This window comes from Tachypleus tridentatus, chromosome 2 (genome assembly GCF_004210375.1).
Source record: "Tachypleus tridentatus isolate NWPU-2018 chromosome 2, ASM421037v1, whole genome shotgun sequence".
NCBI classification, from domain to species: domain Eukaryota; kingdom Metazoa; phylum Arthropoda; class Merostomata; order Xiphosura; family Limulidae; genus Tachypleus; species Tachypleus tridentatus.
Window position 1 is genome coordinate 134,387,843 of NC_134826.1, and position 19,519 is coordinate 134,407,361.

General features: G+C 35.4%; 1 protein-coding gene across 3 annotated transcripts; it reads left to right on the forward strand.

Annotated features, from left to right (window-relative positions):
- Positions 1-13,360: 13,360 nt before the first annotated feature.
- Positions 13,361-19,239, forward strand: LOC143236623 (uncharacterized). 3 transcript variants are annotated; one of them, XM_076474975.1, is made up of 4 exons: positions 13,361-13,544; positions 14,342-14,494; positions 14,977-15,098; positions 18,920-19,231. In XM_076474975.1, exons 2-4 carry the CDS (start codon positions 14,344-14,346, stop codon positions 18,947-18,949), a joined length of 303 nt encoding a protein of 100 aa, XP_076331090.1. In that variant the 5' UTR covers positions 13,361-13,544; positions 14,342-14,343; the 3' UTR covers positions 18,950-19,231. The 3 variants fall into 3 exon arrangements, with proteins under 3 accessions (XP_076331090.1, XP_076331084.1, XP_076331075.1); XM_076474969.1 differs by lacking the exon at positions 13,361-13,544 and having other exon boundaries at positions 13,746-14,494; positions 14,977-15,114; positions 18,920-19,239; XM_076474960.1 differs by lacking the exon at positions 13,361-13,544 and having other exon boundaries at positions 13,768-14,494; positions 18,920-19,230.
- The last annotated feature ends 280 nt before the right edge of the window (positions 19,240-19,519 follow it).

The following is a 19,519-nucleotide window of genomic DNA, read 5'->3' on the forward strand; positions in this document are numbered from 1 at the left end:
TTCGTGAGACATATTAACTTAATATCATCTTCATTTCTGATTACACCAAAGTGTAGAATCTCACTTGAAACTGATATGTTCGTCGAAAACCAACTTTCAAGAAATGCGAGAAAACTAACTTTTGCTACTTTTAGCAACTATCAAACTGTTGACACACTCCAAGGGATGGCGTCACGGTCACCATCTTAGTATTTCATGTCCATATTTTTTTCATTCATCCAACCTCTGATGGACTGTTGCTAGTATAAATCTGATTATCACAGAGACAATCGACACTAGCCATCAGCAGTGTCGAAAATTAATTCAAAATAAAACACATAAAGGAAATGGATAACTCCCATTAAAGAACCTATGTAGAGTACGAGGCATGGATAATGGGTTTTGGGTTTGTTTTGAATTTCGCGCAAAGTTACACGAGGGCTATGTGCAGTGTAAGGCGAGAGAGAAGGTAGCTATTCATCACCACCCACCGCCAACTCTCGGGCTACTCTTTTACCAACGAATAGAGGGATTGATAGTAACATTATAACGCTCCCACGGCTGAAGGGCGAACATGTTTGGTGCGACCGGGTTCGAACCCGCGACCCTGGGATTACGAGTCGAACGCCTTAATACACCTGGCCATGCCGAGCCGCATGGATAATGATTTTTATGTCTGTTTTGTTATTCTATGTTTATTTTATATATATGTATATATACACATACATACATATAATAGATGAAAATAGTAACTTACCATTACAGTGAGGTAAAAACCAACCTGGCCACCAGTATGGTTAATAAAATACGCTTTTTTTATGAACATATTCGTAATTATTGAGATTAAAATTGTTTCATTAATGAGAACTTTTGCTGTTAAAAATATTTTGGCCGTAAACCCAATAATATTTCTTGAGGTTCGGTCCCTTTGATTTTTTGTTTGTTTGTTTGTTTTGGAATTTTATACAAAGCTACTCGAGGGCTATCTGTGCTAGCCGTCCCTAACTTAGCAGTGTAAGACTAGAGGGAAGACAGCTAGTCATCACCACCCACCGCCAACTCTTGGGCTACTCTTTTACCAAATAGTGGATTGACCGTCACATTATACACCCCATGGCTGAGAGGGCGAGCATGTTTAGCGCGCGCGAGGCGCGAACCCGCGACCCTCGGATTACGAGTCGCACGCCTTACGCGCGTGGCCGTGCCAGGCCCCGGTCAGCTTTGAAGATTTAGGTTAGTCCTAAATACAGATTTTAAATTAAGAATAATACAAATTTAATAATGAACAACAAACAGAAATACAATCAACATGAATAGATTGGTTGTAATACGTGATAGACAAATTGGGTTAACATGTTGAAAATGTGTGTTACAGAATAATAAAGTTGGAAAAAGCAAAAGGGGAGAAATACAAATTAAAGACAAACCTAAATTTATAAGAAGAAAGTCTGGGACCTGCAACTATTGTTAACAAGTCATAAAAGAACAACATGAGAACTAATTTCTTGTCCGATAATGCATTTTTATAAAGGAAAATTACATTAAAATAAAAAAAAACAAAAACAAACTCCAGTTTATTCAATTAGTTATTCAGTAAACCATTTCCTTGTGTAACAAAATATATTCTCTGAAGTCTGAAGCCTTCGGGCAACGTGTGTAGATGAGTCTGCCTTCACACATATTTAAACACACCTTATGTGCTCTTTCCCTCCATAACAAGCTAAAAGTTCAGTGACACAGAATTCTCTAAATCCTGGTACAACTCAACACTGAAAACTACAAAATAATTTCTTAACGTTTTACTAGTATTTAAATTTTTACGTTCATATTTTTGTTTTTTTAAGGGGCGTTGTGTTCAAGAAAGTCCTCAGTTTGAGTATGTGTTAATTACAACACTGTGTACAATGAAAGTCTCCAGTTTCAGTGTGTTAACCACAACAATATTTCTTATGAACTTCCTCACTAGTTTTAAACTTTATAGGAACGTAATCTACGTTTTATTGTCTTTGTTTGGACGCCATTTTAGAAGACTTTACATCAAGTACACACATTTTCTTATTCGAAATTCGAGCGGTATTCACAGGAATTCAGTCCAGTTTCTTTTCGGAATTCCAAATTTAGTTCTATTCTTTTCTATTTTCTTTTTTAAGCCAACTATTGTTGTTGTTTTTGTATTACTTAACTGTTCAGTTTGAATAGTATACTAAAATATACCGTTAACATGCAGAAAACTTGGTTGTACGAATACTACGAAACCAGGTGTTGAAAATCTGAGTACCTGCACATTTTTAAGGTAAATTTCATCACTAGACCTGTTCACCTGTAATCAGTTTGTTAGCGTCGTATCTCATTTTGTTTGAGTTAAAACTTACTAACGAACCAGGTCAGGTGCTATTACACTTTTTATGAGCTTCGTTCTTTAACAGCGTCACCATGATATGCATGTTCTGTAGCATGGAAATTGAATGTTACACTTTACAAGGGATATTGAGGAAAAGAATATATTTATATATATAGAATGTTACTCATACATATAACAGTAATAAAAAAACTGTAACAAACTGTGCAGATATCAGAGATGTCTTGTGAAATTTGTACCTACCGTCCTTAGGTCATTTGCTGTTTTTATAAAGGGTATATTCTGTTTTATTAACAAGCATCTCTATGTCTTGTAAAAGCGATATTCGCGAGGAAAACACTGTTTACTTTCCATTAAAATCACTTTATTTTAGTGCAAACACTGATTTTACTGTAAAAAACAATTTGTTTTTCAGTAAAAGTATTGTTTACTTCATCTTAAAAACATCATTTATTTTCTAGTAAAAACACTGTTTACTTTCCAGTAAAAATACTGTGTAATTTACAGTAAAAATAGTGTAATTTATAGTAAAAATGGGAGTGAGAAGTGTTTAGCTTTTAATAATCACATCAATGTCAAACTTCAGTTTGTGATTTACATAATTAATTCAAAACAGTATTGTGCAATCTATTCTGTTTATGATGTTTTCGTAAAGTTACACAAGGGTTATTTGTGTATAGTTGCACATAGAGTACGACAAGAAAAGAGACAATTTCACAATTATATATGCCGTCAGCTCTGGATATTCTTATCCCACTGAATAGTGGGACTTGACTGTCAATCGTATGACACACAAACGGCCCCAAAGCGCATAATGAGTTGTTGGGACAATGGGACACTAATCGTCAGGCCAAATCATGTTCAAGTGTTCAAAACCTAACATTAAAATCTCTTTCATATACATTATTCTACCACTGATATAAGATCGTTTTAAATTTTTATATACAATAATTCTTTTTTCTCTACATTAAAAGTATTGATGCTCTTGTAGCTTCAGAACAAAGATGCACTCTATCCACCACAGGGATTTAAACTACAGGGTTTAGGATTGTAAATCCATAAACTTAGAGCTGGCCCCCCTGGAAACATCAACTGATGTGTTCTAGTTGCTCACTAGGCTATTTTGGATTCTCCACCAGATGTCTTCAAACACGCGTAAACGAGCATTCAAATGTAACGCCGGTAAACAAGTCAGATATTGTGGACTACGTAATAGGTAAGTTGTTCAATGAGGTCATTTTAATCAGTGATTTAATCATGTGAGGTTATTTTAAGATTTTAAAGTCGGTTTTCGTTCATAACAGTTTGTTTATCAAAAGATCGTCACATCTATAGCTTAGATTTTTAAATATATTATGTTTCTAATTCAAAGCTCCTATCGTAGGTGGGCCAACGATATGTTTCCGGACTAACCACGATAAAATAAAGATTCGATGCTCTGTGGTGAAGAGAAATAAAATAGCTCATTGAATTCTCAACATTGTACTTTATTTCAATTAAAGTGTTAATACCCATACCAGCAGTCTCGAGAATATATTTTAGCTTCAAGTGGATTTCCCATAATCACGAAGATAGCTCATTGTTTAGCCTTGTGCCAGAAACAACTGCAGAGTAGCCAACTTTTAACATTACTACTTCCAATTATACGTTTTTTTTGCCGCCACTCTCCCATGGCTGGACGATAAGTTAAAAAAATTATAACGTTAAAATTCGGGTTTCGATACTAGTATTGGCACAGCACAGATTGTCCATTTGTTGTTAACAATAATCGAGGTAAACGGATTTAATAACACACTGATGTTGTCTTTCTTTTTGAGGTCAATATTTTCTGGTGTTTGATGACAACATATAAAGATTGTTTGTTTGTTTTTTTTAATTTCGTGCAAAGCTACTCGAGGGCTATCTGCGCTACCGTCCCTAATTTAGCAGTGTAAGACAAGAGGGAAGGCAACTAGTCATCACCACCCACCACCAACTCTTAGGCTACTCTTTTGCCAATGAATAATGGGATTGACCGTAACATTATAACGCCCAAACGATTGGGATGGCGAGCATGTTTGTTGCGACTGGGATTCGAACCCGCGACTCTCAGATTACGAGTCGAACGCCTTAACCCACTTGGCCATGCCGGGTCTTTTAGCGTCATAAGACCACGGTCTTGTTGCTGAGTTACCGGGAATCTTCAGTAGAAAAAGAACAGAAACATTTAATGAAATATTTGTAGAAATTATCTGGAAAAAAATATCTTCCACCATGATAAACTAAGAACTGCAGTTCTGAACTACATTGGTTCTCATCCATTCAATTTCAGATTAATGTCAACCAGAAGAGTTTTGGGTTCAGATGTGGGAAACAACCTGGTGTTAGGTTTATTTCTTTGCACCAACTGTAGCGTTACTAGTGATTAAAACACTATTTCCAGAAAGTAAAAACACAAATAGTTGAATTTAACAGCAAAACCGGATAGCCTGATGGTGTGACCGAGTACAGCAGAGGTGTGTATGTGGAAAACGTTTATATATGACAGTGGGCCAGGTAGTTAGGGCACTCGACTCGTAATATGAAGGTCGCAGGTTCGAATCTCCGTCACACCAAATGTGCTTGCTTTTTTCAGCAGTAGGGGCGTTAATATGTGATGGTCAATCCCACTATTCTTTGGTAAAAGAGTAGCCCGAGAGTTGGCAGTGGGTGGTGATGACTAGCTATCTTCCCTCTACTCTTAAATAGCTAAATTTGGGACGGCTAGCGTAGATAGCCCTCGTGAAGCTCTGCACGAAACGAACAAACAAACATGATATTGTCACAAGCTTACTCTGGGATCAAAGGTTTTTCTGTATACTTATAAATATTTAACCTATTATAGGTTTCATTTTAACCTAACTTCCTGTCTTCTGTCAGTAGTTTAAGACTTCTGTGGGGACGAAAAAAAAGCAGAATACTGGTTAATAAATCTGTAGTTTACGAAGTTCATGTGGAGGAAACTGTATGGCAAAATGTTCAGTTACAAATTTATAGCTCAGAATGTCTTTATTTAACAAAATCATGGAGTTTTGTAGATATTACATCTATCGAAAGAAGATCCATTTTATATCATTGGTTTCTTTTAAAGGCGATAGTTGTGACAAGTGTGGTTGAGTAACTTGGTAAGAATCGTACGTTTTGTTTATAATTCATTGATGTTGAGGCTATCGAATATCGCATGCAGTCCAGTGATGTTGAGAATATAGAGATTTTTAGAAGGCCTAAGTGATAAATGTATAAAAAGAGGAAAGAAGATGAAAAAAACAACAAAAGAGCGGGAAGAAGTTCGGCCAGACAAAAGTTAATCATCGTGGGAGTGAAAGGCCTAACGGTTGATATGTTAGAGCAGTGGTTCTTAACCTTGTTGGAGGTAATGAACCCCGGAAGGTTCGTACTTGCATTCACTGAACCCTTTGTAAATGGAAAAATAAAATATGATTTTTTTTTCAAATTCGATACATAAGTAGATATTTTAGTGTACAAAATGAACCATACATCAGTTGCACACAATATCACTGTGTTCAAAGAACAAAACCAACAAAACATGAATTTCACACAAAAACAAAAACATAACTCAATCAATATTTACTGCAAATCAATGTGACTTTTGCTGCTGCCTTTCAGAGACAAGTTCAGAAATGCGCGGCTTCACCCTGACAAGTGCCACTCTCATATCATTTTCGCAACAAAGTCTGTTCCTTTTCTTCGTTTTTATGTCTAACATCCTCAAAAAGGATTGCTCGCAAAGATACGTTGTAACAAACAGTATGTGTATCTCATGGGCTTTCTTAGCAATAAGAGGGTACGCTACGATTTGATGTCACCAAAACACTGAGTGCGTTGTTGTTCCGAAAAGTTATTGTTGAACCTGGCTCTGCTGAAGTTCAATGGTTTCGTCGAGGTATTCATCATTGACATCTGCTGTCGCAACATTAAACGTGAACGGCTGTTTCACCCATGCTGGATATAACTCTCTGGTGGGGAAGTATCCGTCGAGAGACTTTGTGAGCTAATCTGAGTGCATGGCAATTGCTTGCTTCAGTTCCCCGGGTACAGAAATGTCTCTGATTTCAGACACATCTTTGATCTTACTTACACAGTCGACCTGCATGGGAAAGTTTGCGAAGTTGTCATTCTCTGTTCATCGTTTCCATAACGGTAGCTTTTATAGAAAAGCCTTCAGGTTTTCTTCCGCTTCGATGATGTTGACTCCACCGCCCTGCATCTGTTGATTGAGAGCATTGAAGATATCGGTCACATACGCCAAAATGAGAATGAACTCAGATATTTCAAAGCAATCTGCATGACAATGTTGGTGCTCTCGCAAAAACCGGGCTAATTCTACACGCATGGCAAAAACACGATTCAGCACCTTTCCCCAGGATAACCACCGAACATTAGAATGGTACAGAAGTACCTCGAATTCAAAGCCCATTTCATTACACATCTCTTTGAAGATGCGGTGCTTCAGGGCACTATTTCGCACAAAGTTCACACATTCCACTGCAATTTTAATACTTTTGCCAGTTTGAAGGCAATATTTTTGTTGCCAACGCATGCCTGTGCAGAACACAGTGCGTTACCATAATGTGTGGTGCATCGGCTTTCATCATCGCACCAGAACCAGAGTTTCGTCCCAGCATGACTGGAGCTCCGTCCGAACAAACTGCAGAAACCATATCCCACGAAAGATCTTTGTCTCTGAAGAAGTCATCCACAAGTTTCTTCACGTCGGCTGCCTTAATTGTTGTTGTAAGAGGCTTACAAAATAAAAAACCTTTTATCTCGTCGTTCTTCACATAGCGCACGAATACAACAAGCTGACTTAGATTGGAAACGTCGGTGGTCTCGTCGAGTTGAAGGCTGAATTTTCCTGGGCTTGAAATCAGATCTGCAACAACTTGAACCAAGATGTCATCACTCATGTCATCTATTCTGCTGCTGATGGTGTCATTTGAAGAGGAATTTGGGATAACTTATTTTTAGCAGCTTTTCCCAGCATGATATTCGCCATCTTCAACGCAGCTGGTTTTACGAGTGCTTCACGAATGGTGTGTGGTTTGCCCTGCTTTGCGATCAAGTACGCAACTTCGTACGATGCTGTGAGGATCGGTTTGTCGATGGGTACAAAGCCGAGAACAGGCAAAGTAGACTTTTCATCGAACCTGGTTCTCTTTACCTTGAATTCAGCAAACGTTGTGTGTGTGTGTCTTGACCTCCGACGAACACCTGAGACTGACTCACCGAACCCCTGGGGCTCGATTGAACCCAGGTTAAGAACCACTGTGTTAGAGTACAATTAACAGTATCTTAAGAGATAAGGAGAGCACGTTGTTCAGTTAAGGGATGTTCTAGAGTAACTGGACTAGACTGAGTGGACTTTAGGAAAAGGCAGACAATTTTTTGGAAGTATGAAAAATGAGCAGACGATTTTTGAAGTACACAATACATCTGCTATAACTAAATAACAACGTCAGTGAACTATATACGAATAGTCTGGCAATAAAAAATAAAAAAAAATAGTTTGACTTCTCAGCTGATTAATAAAGCAATTGAACAGGCTTAAGTGGACTTTTGAAAACACAAACAGAATTATATAGTGTGTTTAAGATATAACTATGACCTCCATATTGTGAGCACTTTTGTACATACATTTAATTTCTTCCGAGTATTTATATTATTTGAAAACAAGTGGAGTGCGTGCTGTTCGTTTATTTTATTTTATTTATCGCCAACAAGCCACAAAGTACCTGCTGTAGAAGAATTCTTAGCTTAACGCACTCATATGTTTATTTATTTAACAATATATACTACTTAAAAAGTAAGTTTTGTGACGAAGATTCACTACTTGGTAAGCTTAAAGAAAGCACGATATTTTCGTAAGATTCGTTTAGAATTTATAGCAGTGATAAAAAAGGTCACTACTAGGTAAGCTGAAAAACACGGTACTTTAGTAAGATTGTTTAGAGTTTATAGCAGTTTATAGTATATAGAGTTTCACAATAATTAGATTAAAAGCAACTTCCTTTATGGGTGACGGACCACATCTCAAGTGAGAAGGACAAGAGTGCAATTTCTTTCTAAATTACACAGAGTTTGATATCACACTGACAGAAGTGCTGTAGCGTAGATATTGCAAATTCGCAACAGGATACCAGCAATCTGTTTCGGTGAATTAACAACATAAATATGGTCTGGATAGTAAATCATTTTCAAGTGCAAATCACTAGGTTAACAGGAAATCCAGCCTAAAAATTCGAATTGAGTAACTACGCTGTTTAAACATACGTACATGCCTTTCTGAGAACGTGCCAACATTTCACGACCAGTAGCTTATTACTTCTCACTTCAATATGTGCAGTACATCTGCGTAAAGTAGTAGAACCTTGAAACAATAAGAAATGTTAGTTTTCTGCGTTTTGTATTTAAATACATGTCGGGTACAACAATAAAAACAGTTAGTGAAACAAAACATGAATTAGAGAAACTTGTAGTGTACGTTGTGTTAGTGCATGACTTTTGTACCACCCTGTAGATATAAATGATGGAAAGTCAGCCCTGAAAATAGAAATAAAATAAATCCAAGATCAGTAAAACTGTAGTAGGTGGAATGGCTCCAGATCAGTGATGCGGTAGTAGGTGGAATAGCTCCAGATCAGTAAAACTGTAGTAGGTGGAATAGCTCCAGATCAGTAAAACGGTAGTAGGTGGAATAGCTCCAGATCAGTAAAACTGTAGAAGGTGGAATAGCTCCAGATCAGTAAAACGGTAGAAGGTGGAATAGCTCCAGATCAGAGAAATATAAGAAATTATTATAATAAAATGTCAACCACGTTAACTCGGTACATCCCAACATTAGGTTTACATGTGAACAGAAAAAAAAACTAATCAAATAGCATTTCTTGACCTCAAGATAACAAAGACTGATACATAATTCAAAACAGAAATCCACAGAAAAATCACCCATACTGGATTATACATTCCCTGGGACTCAACACATGAAACAAAACAAAAACTCAACATATTAAGAAACCAAATAAACACAGCCACAAAGCGATGCTCACCAGATAAAATTAATGATAAAATCAACATCAACAAATTTTCTCCAAAAACCGTGAAAACTTTACGCACACACCTAAACCAAAAATAAATCCCAAGATACGACAAATTAGGAAACCTTACACTTCTGTATACCATATATTCCAGACATCAGCGAGAAAACAACCAACATTTGGAGAAAAAAAAACAACTTATAACAAAACACAACATTCCAGTGAACACCAAATTTATTCAAAAACCAGGTACAAAACTAAAGCCCATACTATGTAAAAACTACACTGACAAACACAACACCAACATAATTTATAAAATACAATGAGATAATTGCCATAACATCTGTATTGGAAAAACAAGCAGAGAAATAGAAACCAGATTCAAATAACAAAAAAAACAATCTTCACACGTTTTGGAAATCTTCAAGTCAAATAAACGCAACATAACCATAGAAAACACCCAGATACTAAGTAGGGAAACAAATATAAACAAACGGAAAATCAAAAAAGCCCTACTTATACAACAACTAAAATCAAAATCAAACCAATATAAAGTAACACCTTTACACCTACACTAATTAATAACCTAATATCCATGACCCGGCATAGCCAAGCGTGTTAAGGCATGCGACTCGTAATCTGAGGGGCGCATCCCCGTTGCGCCAAACATGCTCGCCCTTTCCGCCGTGGGGGCGTTATTATGTTACGGTCAATCCCACTATTTGTTGGTAAAAGAGTAGCCCAAGAGGTGGCGGTGGGTGGTGATGACTAGCTGCCTTCCCTCTAGTTTTACACTGCTAAATTAGGAATGACTAGCACAGATAGTCCTCGAGTAGCTTTGTGCGAAAGTAAAAAAAAACAAGCATACAAAAACAAACAAACCTAATATCCAATTGCAACGCCCTCTACAGTCACGTACCCCTTTATACTCTCGTCCCTAAGACATGTGCCTAGCCACAGTCAGTTGCAAACTCTCTTTCTTAAGATGACCTAAGAAGGTCAAAGTCTTGTTCTCTGCTCATCAATAAAAGTGTTAATACCGATACCAGCCGTTCTGAGAAACAAAAATATGTCAAGTTTTACAAAACTGTAAATCGCGGAAATGTTCCAGATCTGATAAATATACCGATGTGGAAAAAGCGCCAAACCTGTGAAATGATAGATGGTGGAAAAGTTCTGAACTTTAAAAACGAAAGTGAATGATTAAAAATGTTAAAATTTAAAATTTGCAAAATACTGGGTGATGCAAAACTTCCAGATCTAAGAAGTTAATGATAAATCAGTGCTAGATCTACAAAACAGTACGTTGTGGTAAAGTTAAAGTTAATGATAAATCAGTGCTAGATCTACGAAACAGTACGTTGTGGTAAAGTTAAAGTTAATGATAAATCAGTGCTAGATCTACGAAACAGTACGTTGTGGTAAAGTTAAAGTTAATGATAAATCAGTGCTAGATCTACGAAACAGTACGTTGTGGTAAAGTTAAAGTTAATGATAAATCAGTGCTAGATCTACGAAACAGTACGTTGTGGTAAAGTTAAAGTTAATGATAAATCAGTGCTAGATCTACGAAACAGTACGTTGTGGTAAAGTTAAAGTTAATGATAAATCAGTGCTAGATCTACGAAACAGTACGTTGTGGTAAAGTTAAAGTTAATGATAAATCAGTGCTAGATCTACAAAACAGTACGTTGTGGTAAAGTTAAAGTTAATGATAAATCAGTGCTAGATCTACGAAACAGTACGTTGTGGTAAAGTTAATGATAAATCAGTGCTAGATCTACGAAACAGTACGTTGTGGTAAAGTTCTCGATCTGGTAAATAAAATCGATATTGAAAAAAAATCAAAATCAGCGAAATAGTAGGTGATGAAGAAGACCCATACCTGAGAAATAAAACTAAGGGTTGGAAAACTGTCAGATATGAGAAATGACAGTAGATGATAGCAATGTTTATGGCATGAGTTATTTTGTTTTCTCGGAACAGTATGCGATTATGATAAGTACTTATTATATAACAGTATTCATAGCTTGAAACCACAGAGGAAAAACTCTTTAATATTAAGTACTCTATTACTTAATAGTACGGATGGACAAATATTCCATATAAAACACGAGCAGAAAAACTACTCTGTTGATTTCCTAAAATAAAAGAACCATTAAATGTATTGATTATAATATATTATGCACTATTTACTATTAATAAACAAAACTATCGCTAATATCTCAGGTATAATAATTCAACAAAGTTCTAAAACCGCAACTTTTTCGTCTACCACCAACATGATAATAGCAGCGGGGCTAGATCCTTGACGGCTCGGATTATTGCTACAAGATTTCTCCACCTTACATCACTGGTCTGTAGGTGTTTGCTTTTGATAATCAAATAAATATGCACAGAATTTGTATAAACGATAATCATATCATGCAAGTACACAAATATCTTTTCAACCTAATGCAACCCAACAGATGGCGCTAATCAGTGAGGTCGAAAACCTTTGTGAACCTGACGATGACCGAAGAAGGTTCGAAACGTTGTTCGCTCGTCTACGTAGAAAAATTTTCTCAACCCAAACGAGCCGTTTTTACATATATAGATGGCGCTAAATATCGATGGATAGACAGGCAAGAATTTGTAAAGATAAAGTATATACTTTACACAGGTATAACAAATTAAAAAAAACAAAACATGAATGTTAAAATCAAGCAGGGATCTTACTACAAAAAGTAATGAAACAAGGCTTAAGACCACAATCACAAATTTATGAAATTTAATCCTTACGACAACTTTATACACTTTATAAATAAAAAATTACATTTTATAAATTTGTGCTTTTAATTATTACAAAAATTATAACTATCAGGGATATGAGTATACTGAAAGGTTATACATGTTGTGTCTATTCCACGAACATATAAAAACTGAACAAATAAACAGTACAAGAAATTACAGCATTCATTTTGTTTTAAATATTTCTTGTATTTAGCTATTCTGAGAATAACCAACGATTCCTGATTTTCATTAAAGTTTAATTTTATTTTCCTATATACATACATTCCATTATGTGTTACTGCGTCCCTCTAGACTTATAATTTTTCTTCTTTAAGTTTATTGGAATTATAAGACATAATGCAGTAATAACAATGTAAGAAGCTATACAAGGTATTATAATACATTATCAAGTACAAAGATAGTTTAACATTATTATTGCTTTTATAAATTTTCTAATGAATCATACTTTAAGGAAACGGAGAAACTCGTACCGAGAATCAGAAAAGTACCCTGAATTTTAAAATATACAACGACGTAAAAATATTTAATCTGTTTGGTTTTGAATTTCGTGCAAAGCTACTCCAGGGTTATCTGCGCTAGCGGTCACTCATTTAGCAGTGTAAGACTAGAGGGAAAGCAACTAGTCAACACCATCCACTGCCAACTCTTGGGCTACTTTTTTACCAACGAATAGTAGGTTTGACCGTCACATTATAACGCCCCCATGGCTGAAAGGGCGAGCATGTTTGATGCGACCGGGATTCGAACCCGAGACCCTCAGATTATGACTCGATTGCCTTCAATAATATTTAGTAACTAAATCTATAAGTACGAAATGTGTACTAGTTTTTACATAAAGTAAACGTTTAAACCCCAACACTCTCTGGAAGAATTACCTCTCTTTTTTCTACGAATTACTGAGTCTGATTCATAAATAAACTTTTTGTTGTCATGTTCTTTCAGCAGCTACTCAAATAAAGGTAAACAAACCGAGTTTTATCACCACATGAAATCCGAAGAAAACAGAATATTACACAGAACAGACGCGAGAACTTGTTGGAAACAACTATTTTGTAAACGAGACTCGTCGGACATCTTTTTGTGCGTTTTTATAGACTAAGTTCTAACGAATTTTCAGTTGATGTATTTATATATAACAGAAGAACTTGAACCTTGTTTTCAGACACGTGAAGACTATGCTTTACATTTAATACGCTTCTTCTTGTAGAAGGAAAAATTTGGAACCAATAAATAGATAAGTACCTCTAGATATAAATAAAGTAGGCACAAGAGTTTTCTAAGCTGAGACATCGAGAAGGAAAAATAATATTTATTGTTTTTGACAGTTTGTTGTAATCAAGGTAATTATAAACCTAAAATGATGTTGCTACTTGAAGGCAAAATCTCCTTTAGTTTTCGTTGTTGTTGCTACAAAATGGACCATTTACGCTATGTCTACAGAAGGGATCAAACCATAAATTTAAGCATCACACACTCTCATGTTCGTTCTATAACCAATTTCTTTGGAATTTTTAAACGGACATGGTTTAATAAGGTAACTAAAATTAAAAAATTTAAATTGCAATAATACAGACAAAAGTGCTAATCCCTGAAAACGCATAATTAAAGTTGCATGTCTCCTGTTGAAGATTTACAACAAATCTCTGCGAATTTTACGCCCTTGGAATACTTAATCTGCCCCACTCCCCAAATGGTATAGTGATATGTTTATGGACTCACCATGTTAAAATCCATTATGTGACTTTCTGCTTAATTACAAACAAATACTTTATTTTGTTGCATTTTACTTACGACACCTAGTGTGTGGCGTTTTGTTTGATTTAATGTGTCAGAAAATCTATCTTTTACGTCATCAATAGTATTTGTTCAGTTGGTTCTGTATCATAATATGTTATTTACTGACACCGAGTCCTGTGTGAGGATTTAAAGGCCGCGTTGTAGCAGCACTTACTTTATATTTTACGAGGAACACTGAATCAGAAACAACTAATTTATTACAATAATTTAATAGACTTCTCTATTAATATATGTAAATACACGTCTTTCGAGCGTCATTTAATCTTGTGATCAAGATTACTAAACAAGCCATATTTTCAGTAAATTATGATTTGTCCAGTTGTATTTATTTTATTTGCAGAAATGTTACTTTCTAACAACTATATATCTGCTGCAGCTAATTCAATTTACAACAGAACTCCCGTTGTCGAAAAGAGCGCCCTCTTTTGGGAAGATATCTTAACACTCGACGATTCCGTACAACGAATCACAAATAAATTGAAACAACTAGCAGGTAAAGAAAAAACGTTCAGCATCATATTGTTTATCACGCCAATAAGACTGTCTTTAAGATGAAGTAATCTTTGTTTTGTATATTGAATAGTGTTAAAATAAACAAAACTGGGAAATATTTCTCTCTGTGATAGGGTTAGCTGCTTAAAATAAATATTGGGAGTTTAATTTCTCAAAGATATTCGTGGTGTTAAAAGAGAAAATAATAAAAACGTCACAACATAGTTTTTAAAAGATAAATAAGCACAACAAAATACATATTTTTAAAACAATGATTCTTACTTGATTAATAAACAAACAAATATGCAAAGCATTGATGTAGGCTTTGACGTTATGATGCGTTGACTTAACAGTTGAAAAACTAATTTTTTCGGAGAATTCTCATAATCACTGTGACACATAAACAGGATGTACAGTTCCGTATAAGATGTAATTTTTATTCTTTAATTTGATGTGTGATATGTCTTGAACAATCGGTGACAGCCGTCTGTCCAGTGGCTGACCTTCCTGAGTTAGTGGACCGATCACTAGAGGCGTGGAAGGTATTTCTAGACATTGGAAATGACAAGGAAGATCTGTCAACTATGTCAACCCTGGTCGTGACTGTAAGTTGGAACAAAAGTACATAATTTTATATCATCAATTAAGTTTGTTTTAAGCTTGTTTTCGGAAGGATTTGAAAGGTTTAATGGTTTGTGAAACGTGCTAAAATTCCTTATTAAGTAAAGAGAGCGTGGTTAAAACAACAAAATTAGTTCATTTCTTCTATTTGTTCTTCCCCCTGGTACAGCGGTAAGTGCACTAAAATCAGCGGTTAGATTCCCGTCGGTGGACTCAGTTGATAGCCCGTATCTTCTATTTATAATTCTGTGTTTTAAGAAAACATATTTAGTAAAAAGTTTGAATGTACCCTAATTTTAACTGGGATATGTATGTATATACACTATTTTTTAAGGAACGACTTATTACAATGATTGTTTAATAAACTGTTTTAATTTTTTTTTCAAAACAAAATAACTACACAGTCCTATATGGTATAGTAAGAACTGTTTGTTTGTTTTGAATTTCGGGCAAAGCTACACAAAGGCTATCTACGCTAGCCGTCCCTAATTTATCAGTGTAAGACTATTGGGCTATTCTTTTACCAACGAATAAGGGATTGATCGTACCATTATAACGCCCCTACGGCTGACAGGACAAGCATATTTAGTGTCACGGGGATTTGATTCCACGTCCCTCAGATTACGAGTCGAGCATCTTAACCACCTGACCATGCCGGGTTATTGGGTGGGTACGAGAACAGTGTATGTTAAGATGAAATAACAATTTATGTTGAGCGAAGTATATTGTATGAAAAAAAACACTGTGGTTTGAGAAAAAATAACAATGTGTATAGCGAAAAATTAGCACTATGTTACTGGTGTGGGGAAAGGGATCTGTGTTGAGTATATTCTGTCACAGGTTATAATGTTATGTCCATGATGTGAGGGGATCTGTGTTGAGTATTCTATCACAGGTTATAATGTTATGTCAATGATGTGAGTGGATCTGTGTTGAGTATTCTATCACAGGTTATAATGTTATGTCAATGATGTGAGGGGATCTGTGTTGAGTATATTCTGTCACAGGTTATAATGTTATGTCAATGATGTGAGGAGATCTGTGTTGAGTATATTCTGTCACAGGTTATAATGTTATGTCAATGATGTGAGGAGATCTGTGTTGAGTATTCTATCACAGGATATAATGTTATGTCAATGATGTGAGTGGATCTGTGTTGAGTATTCTATCACAGGTCATAATGTTATGTCAATGATGTGAGTGGATCTGTGTTGAGTATTCTATCACAGGTTATAATGTTATGTCAATGATGTAAGGGGATCTGTGTTGAGTATTCTATCACATGTTATAATGTTATGTCAATGATATGAGTGGATCTGTGTTGAGTATTCTATCACATGTTATAATGTTATGTGAATGATGTGAGGGGATCTGTGTTGAGTATATTCTGTCACAGGTTATAATGTTATGTCAATGATGTGAGGAGATCTGTGTTGAGTATATTCTGTCACAGGTTATAATGTTATGTGAATGATGTGAGGGGATCTGTGTTGAGTATTCTATCACAGGTTATAATGTTATGTCAATGATGTGAGTGGATCTGTGTTGAGTATTCTATCACAGGTTATAATGTTATGTCAATGATGTGAGGGGATCTGTGTTGAGTATTCTATCACATGTTATAATGTTATGTGAATGATGTGAGGGGATCTGTGTTGAGTATATTCTGTCACAGGTTATAATGTTATGTCAATGATGTGAGGAGATCTGTGTTGAGTATATTCTGTCACAGGTTATAATGTTATGTCAATGATGTGAGTGGATCTGTGTTGAGTATTCTATCACATGTTATAATGTTAATGAATGATGAGGAGATCTGTGTTGAGTATATTCTGTCACAGGTTATAATGTTATGTCAATGATGTGAGTGGATCTGTGTTGAGCATATTCTGTCACAGGTTATAATGTTATGTCAATGATGTGAGGAGATCTGTGTTGAGTATATTCTGTCACAGGTTATAATGTTATGTCAATGATGTGAGTGGATCTGTGTTGAGCATATTCTGTCACAGGTTATAATGTTATGTCAATGATGTGAGGAGATCTGTGTTGAGTATATTCTGTCACAGGTTATAATGTTATGTCAATGATGTGAGGGGATCTGTGTTGAGCATATTCTGTCACAGGTTATAATGTTATGTCAATGATGTGAGGAGATCTGTGTTGAGTATTCTGTCACAGGTTATAATGTTATGTCAATGATGTGAGGGGATCTGTGTTGAGTATTCTATCACAGGTTATAATGTTATGTCAATGATGTGAGGGGATCTGTGTTGAGTATTCTATCACATGTTATAATGTTATGTCAATGATGTGAGTGGATCTGTGTTGAGTATATTCTGTCACAGGTTATAATGTTATGTCAATGATGTGAGGGGAATTGTGTTGAGTATTCTATCACAGGTTATAATGTTATGTCAATGATGTGAGGGGATCTGTGTTGAGTATTCTATCACAGGTTATAATGTTATGTCAATGATATGAGTGGATCTGTGTTGAGTATTCTATCACAGGTAATAATGTTATGTCAATGATGTGAGGGGATCTATGTTGAGTATTCAATCACAGGTTATAATGTTATGTCAATGATGTGAGTGGATCTGTGTTAAGTATTCTATCACAGGTCATAATGTTATGTCAATGATGTGAGGGGATTTGTGTTGAGTATATTCTGTCACAGGTTATAATGTTATGTCAATGATGTGAGTGGATCTGTGTTGAGCATATTCTGTCACAGGTTATAATGTTATGTCAATGATGTGAGGGGATCTGTGTTGTGAATATTCTGTCACAGGTTATAATGTTATGTCAATGATGTGAGGGGATCTGTGTTGAGTATTCTATCACAGGTTATAATGTTATGTCAATGATGTGAGTGGATCTGTGTTGAGTATTCTATCACAGGTTATAATGTTATGTCAATGATGTGAGGGGATCTGTGTTGAGTATTCTATCACATGTTATAATGTTATGTGAATGATGTGAGGGGATCTGTGTTGAGTATATTCTGTCACAGGTTATAATGTTATGTCAATGATGTGAGGAGATCTGTGTTGAGTATTCTATCACAGGTTATAATGTTATGTCAATGATGTGAGGAGATCTGTGTTGAGTATATTCTGTCACAGGTTATAATGTTATGTCAATGATGTGAGGGGATCTGTGTTGAGTATATTCTGTCACAGGTTATAATGTTATGTCAATGATGTGAGGGGATCTGTGTTGAGTATTTTATCACAGGTTATAATGTTATGTCAATGATGTGAGTGGATCTGTGTTGAGTATTCTATCACAGGTTATAATGTTATGTCAATGATGTGAGTGGATCTGTGTTGAGTATATTCTGTCACAGGTTATAATGTTATGTCAATGATGTGAGGGGATCTGTGTTGAGTATTCTATCACAGGTTATAATGTTATGTCAATGATGTGAGTGGATCTGTGTTGAGTATATTCTGTCACAGGTTATAATGTTATGTCAATGATGTGAGGGGATCTGTGTTGAGTATTCTATCACAGGTTATAATGTTATGTCAATGATGTGAGGGGATCTATGTTGAGTATTCTATCACAGGTTATAATGTTATGTGAGTGATGTGAGGGGATCTGTGTTGAGTATATTCTATTACAGGTATAATGTTATGTCAATGATGTGAGGGGATCTGTATTGAGCATATTCTGTCACAGGTTATAATGTTATGTCAATGGATAAAACTAAATAGATGAATTAATATTAACTAACATTAAAATTGTGCTTGCTTTTTACTATTTTTTCTTAAACCTAAAACGTGTCTTGTTTTTACAGACTGTTGAATATCAGACTCAACGACCTTAGCCGACCATTAATAGGCATTCTTTATCAATGGTGTTGGATAATAAAGTAATTCTGACACAAGAATCCAAAGTTTATAATACCTTATCTTGTATGGTTGTATTAATCATTTAACTACACTTAAATTATACGTTTTATCATAAGCATTTAAAGTAACGAATAATGTGTTTTCCTAACAAGTAATATTCTAAGTTTAGATTGTATCTTTCCATTGTTTGTAAACTATAGTGGTTTATTTCTTATTATAAAGATAACTTTTTATTTGTGTCTAAAAATTTGTTTAACTTCTTGTTTATAACACGGAATTTAACGATTATCTCTATTTACAAACTACATCTTAAAACCGTGAAGTGAATTTCTACGCAGAGGCATTCATCACAACTCGGTACAGGGGCCCCCTGCTAGTACAGCGGTAAGTCTACGGATATATAACTCTAAAATTAGAGGTTCGATTCCCCTCGGTGGGCTTAGCTAGTAGCTTGATGTGACTTTGCTATAAGAAAACACACACACACACACACAAAACACTCGATACAGGAACCAAAACTTGTCGAAGCTATTCATTGCGGCTTG

What these genes read in the sequence shown, in the direction of transcription:
- LOC143236623 (XM_076474960.1), top strand. Translation starts at nt 14,308, where the DNA reads ATGATTTGTCCAGTTGTATTTATTTTATTTGCAGAAATGTTACTTTCT. An exon ending in TAAATTGAAACAACTAGCAG is followed by an intron (nt 14,495 to 14,976) that starts GTAAAGAAAAAA and finishes AATCGGTGACAG; the next exon opens with CCGTCTGTCCAGTGGCTGAC. An exon ending in TGTCAACCCTGGTCGTGACT is followed by an intron (nt 15,099 to 18,919) that starts GTAAGTTGGAAC and finishes TTGTTTTTACAG; the next exon opens with ACTGTTGAATATCAGACTCA.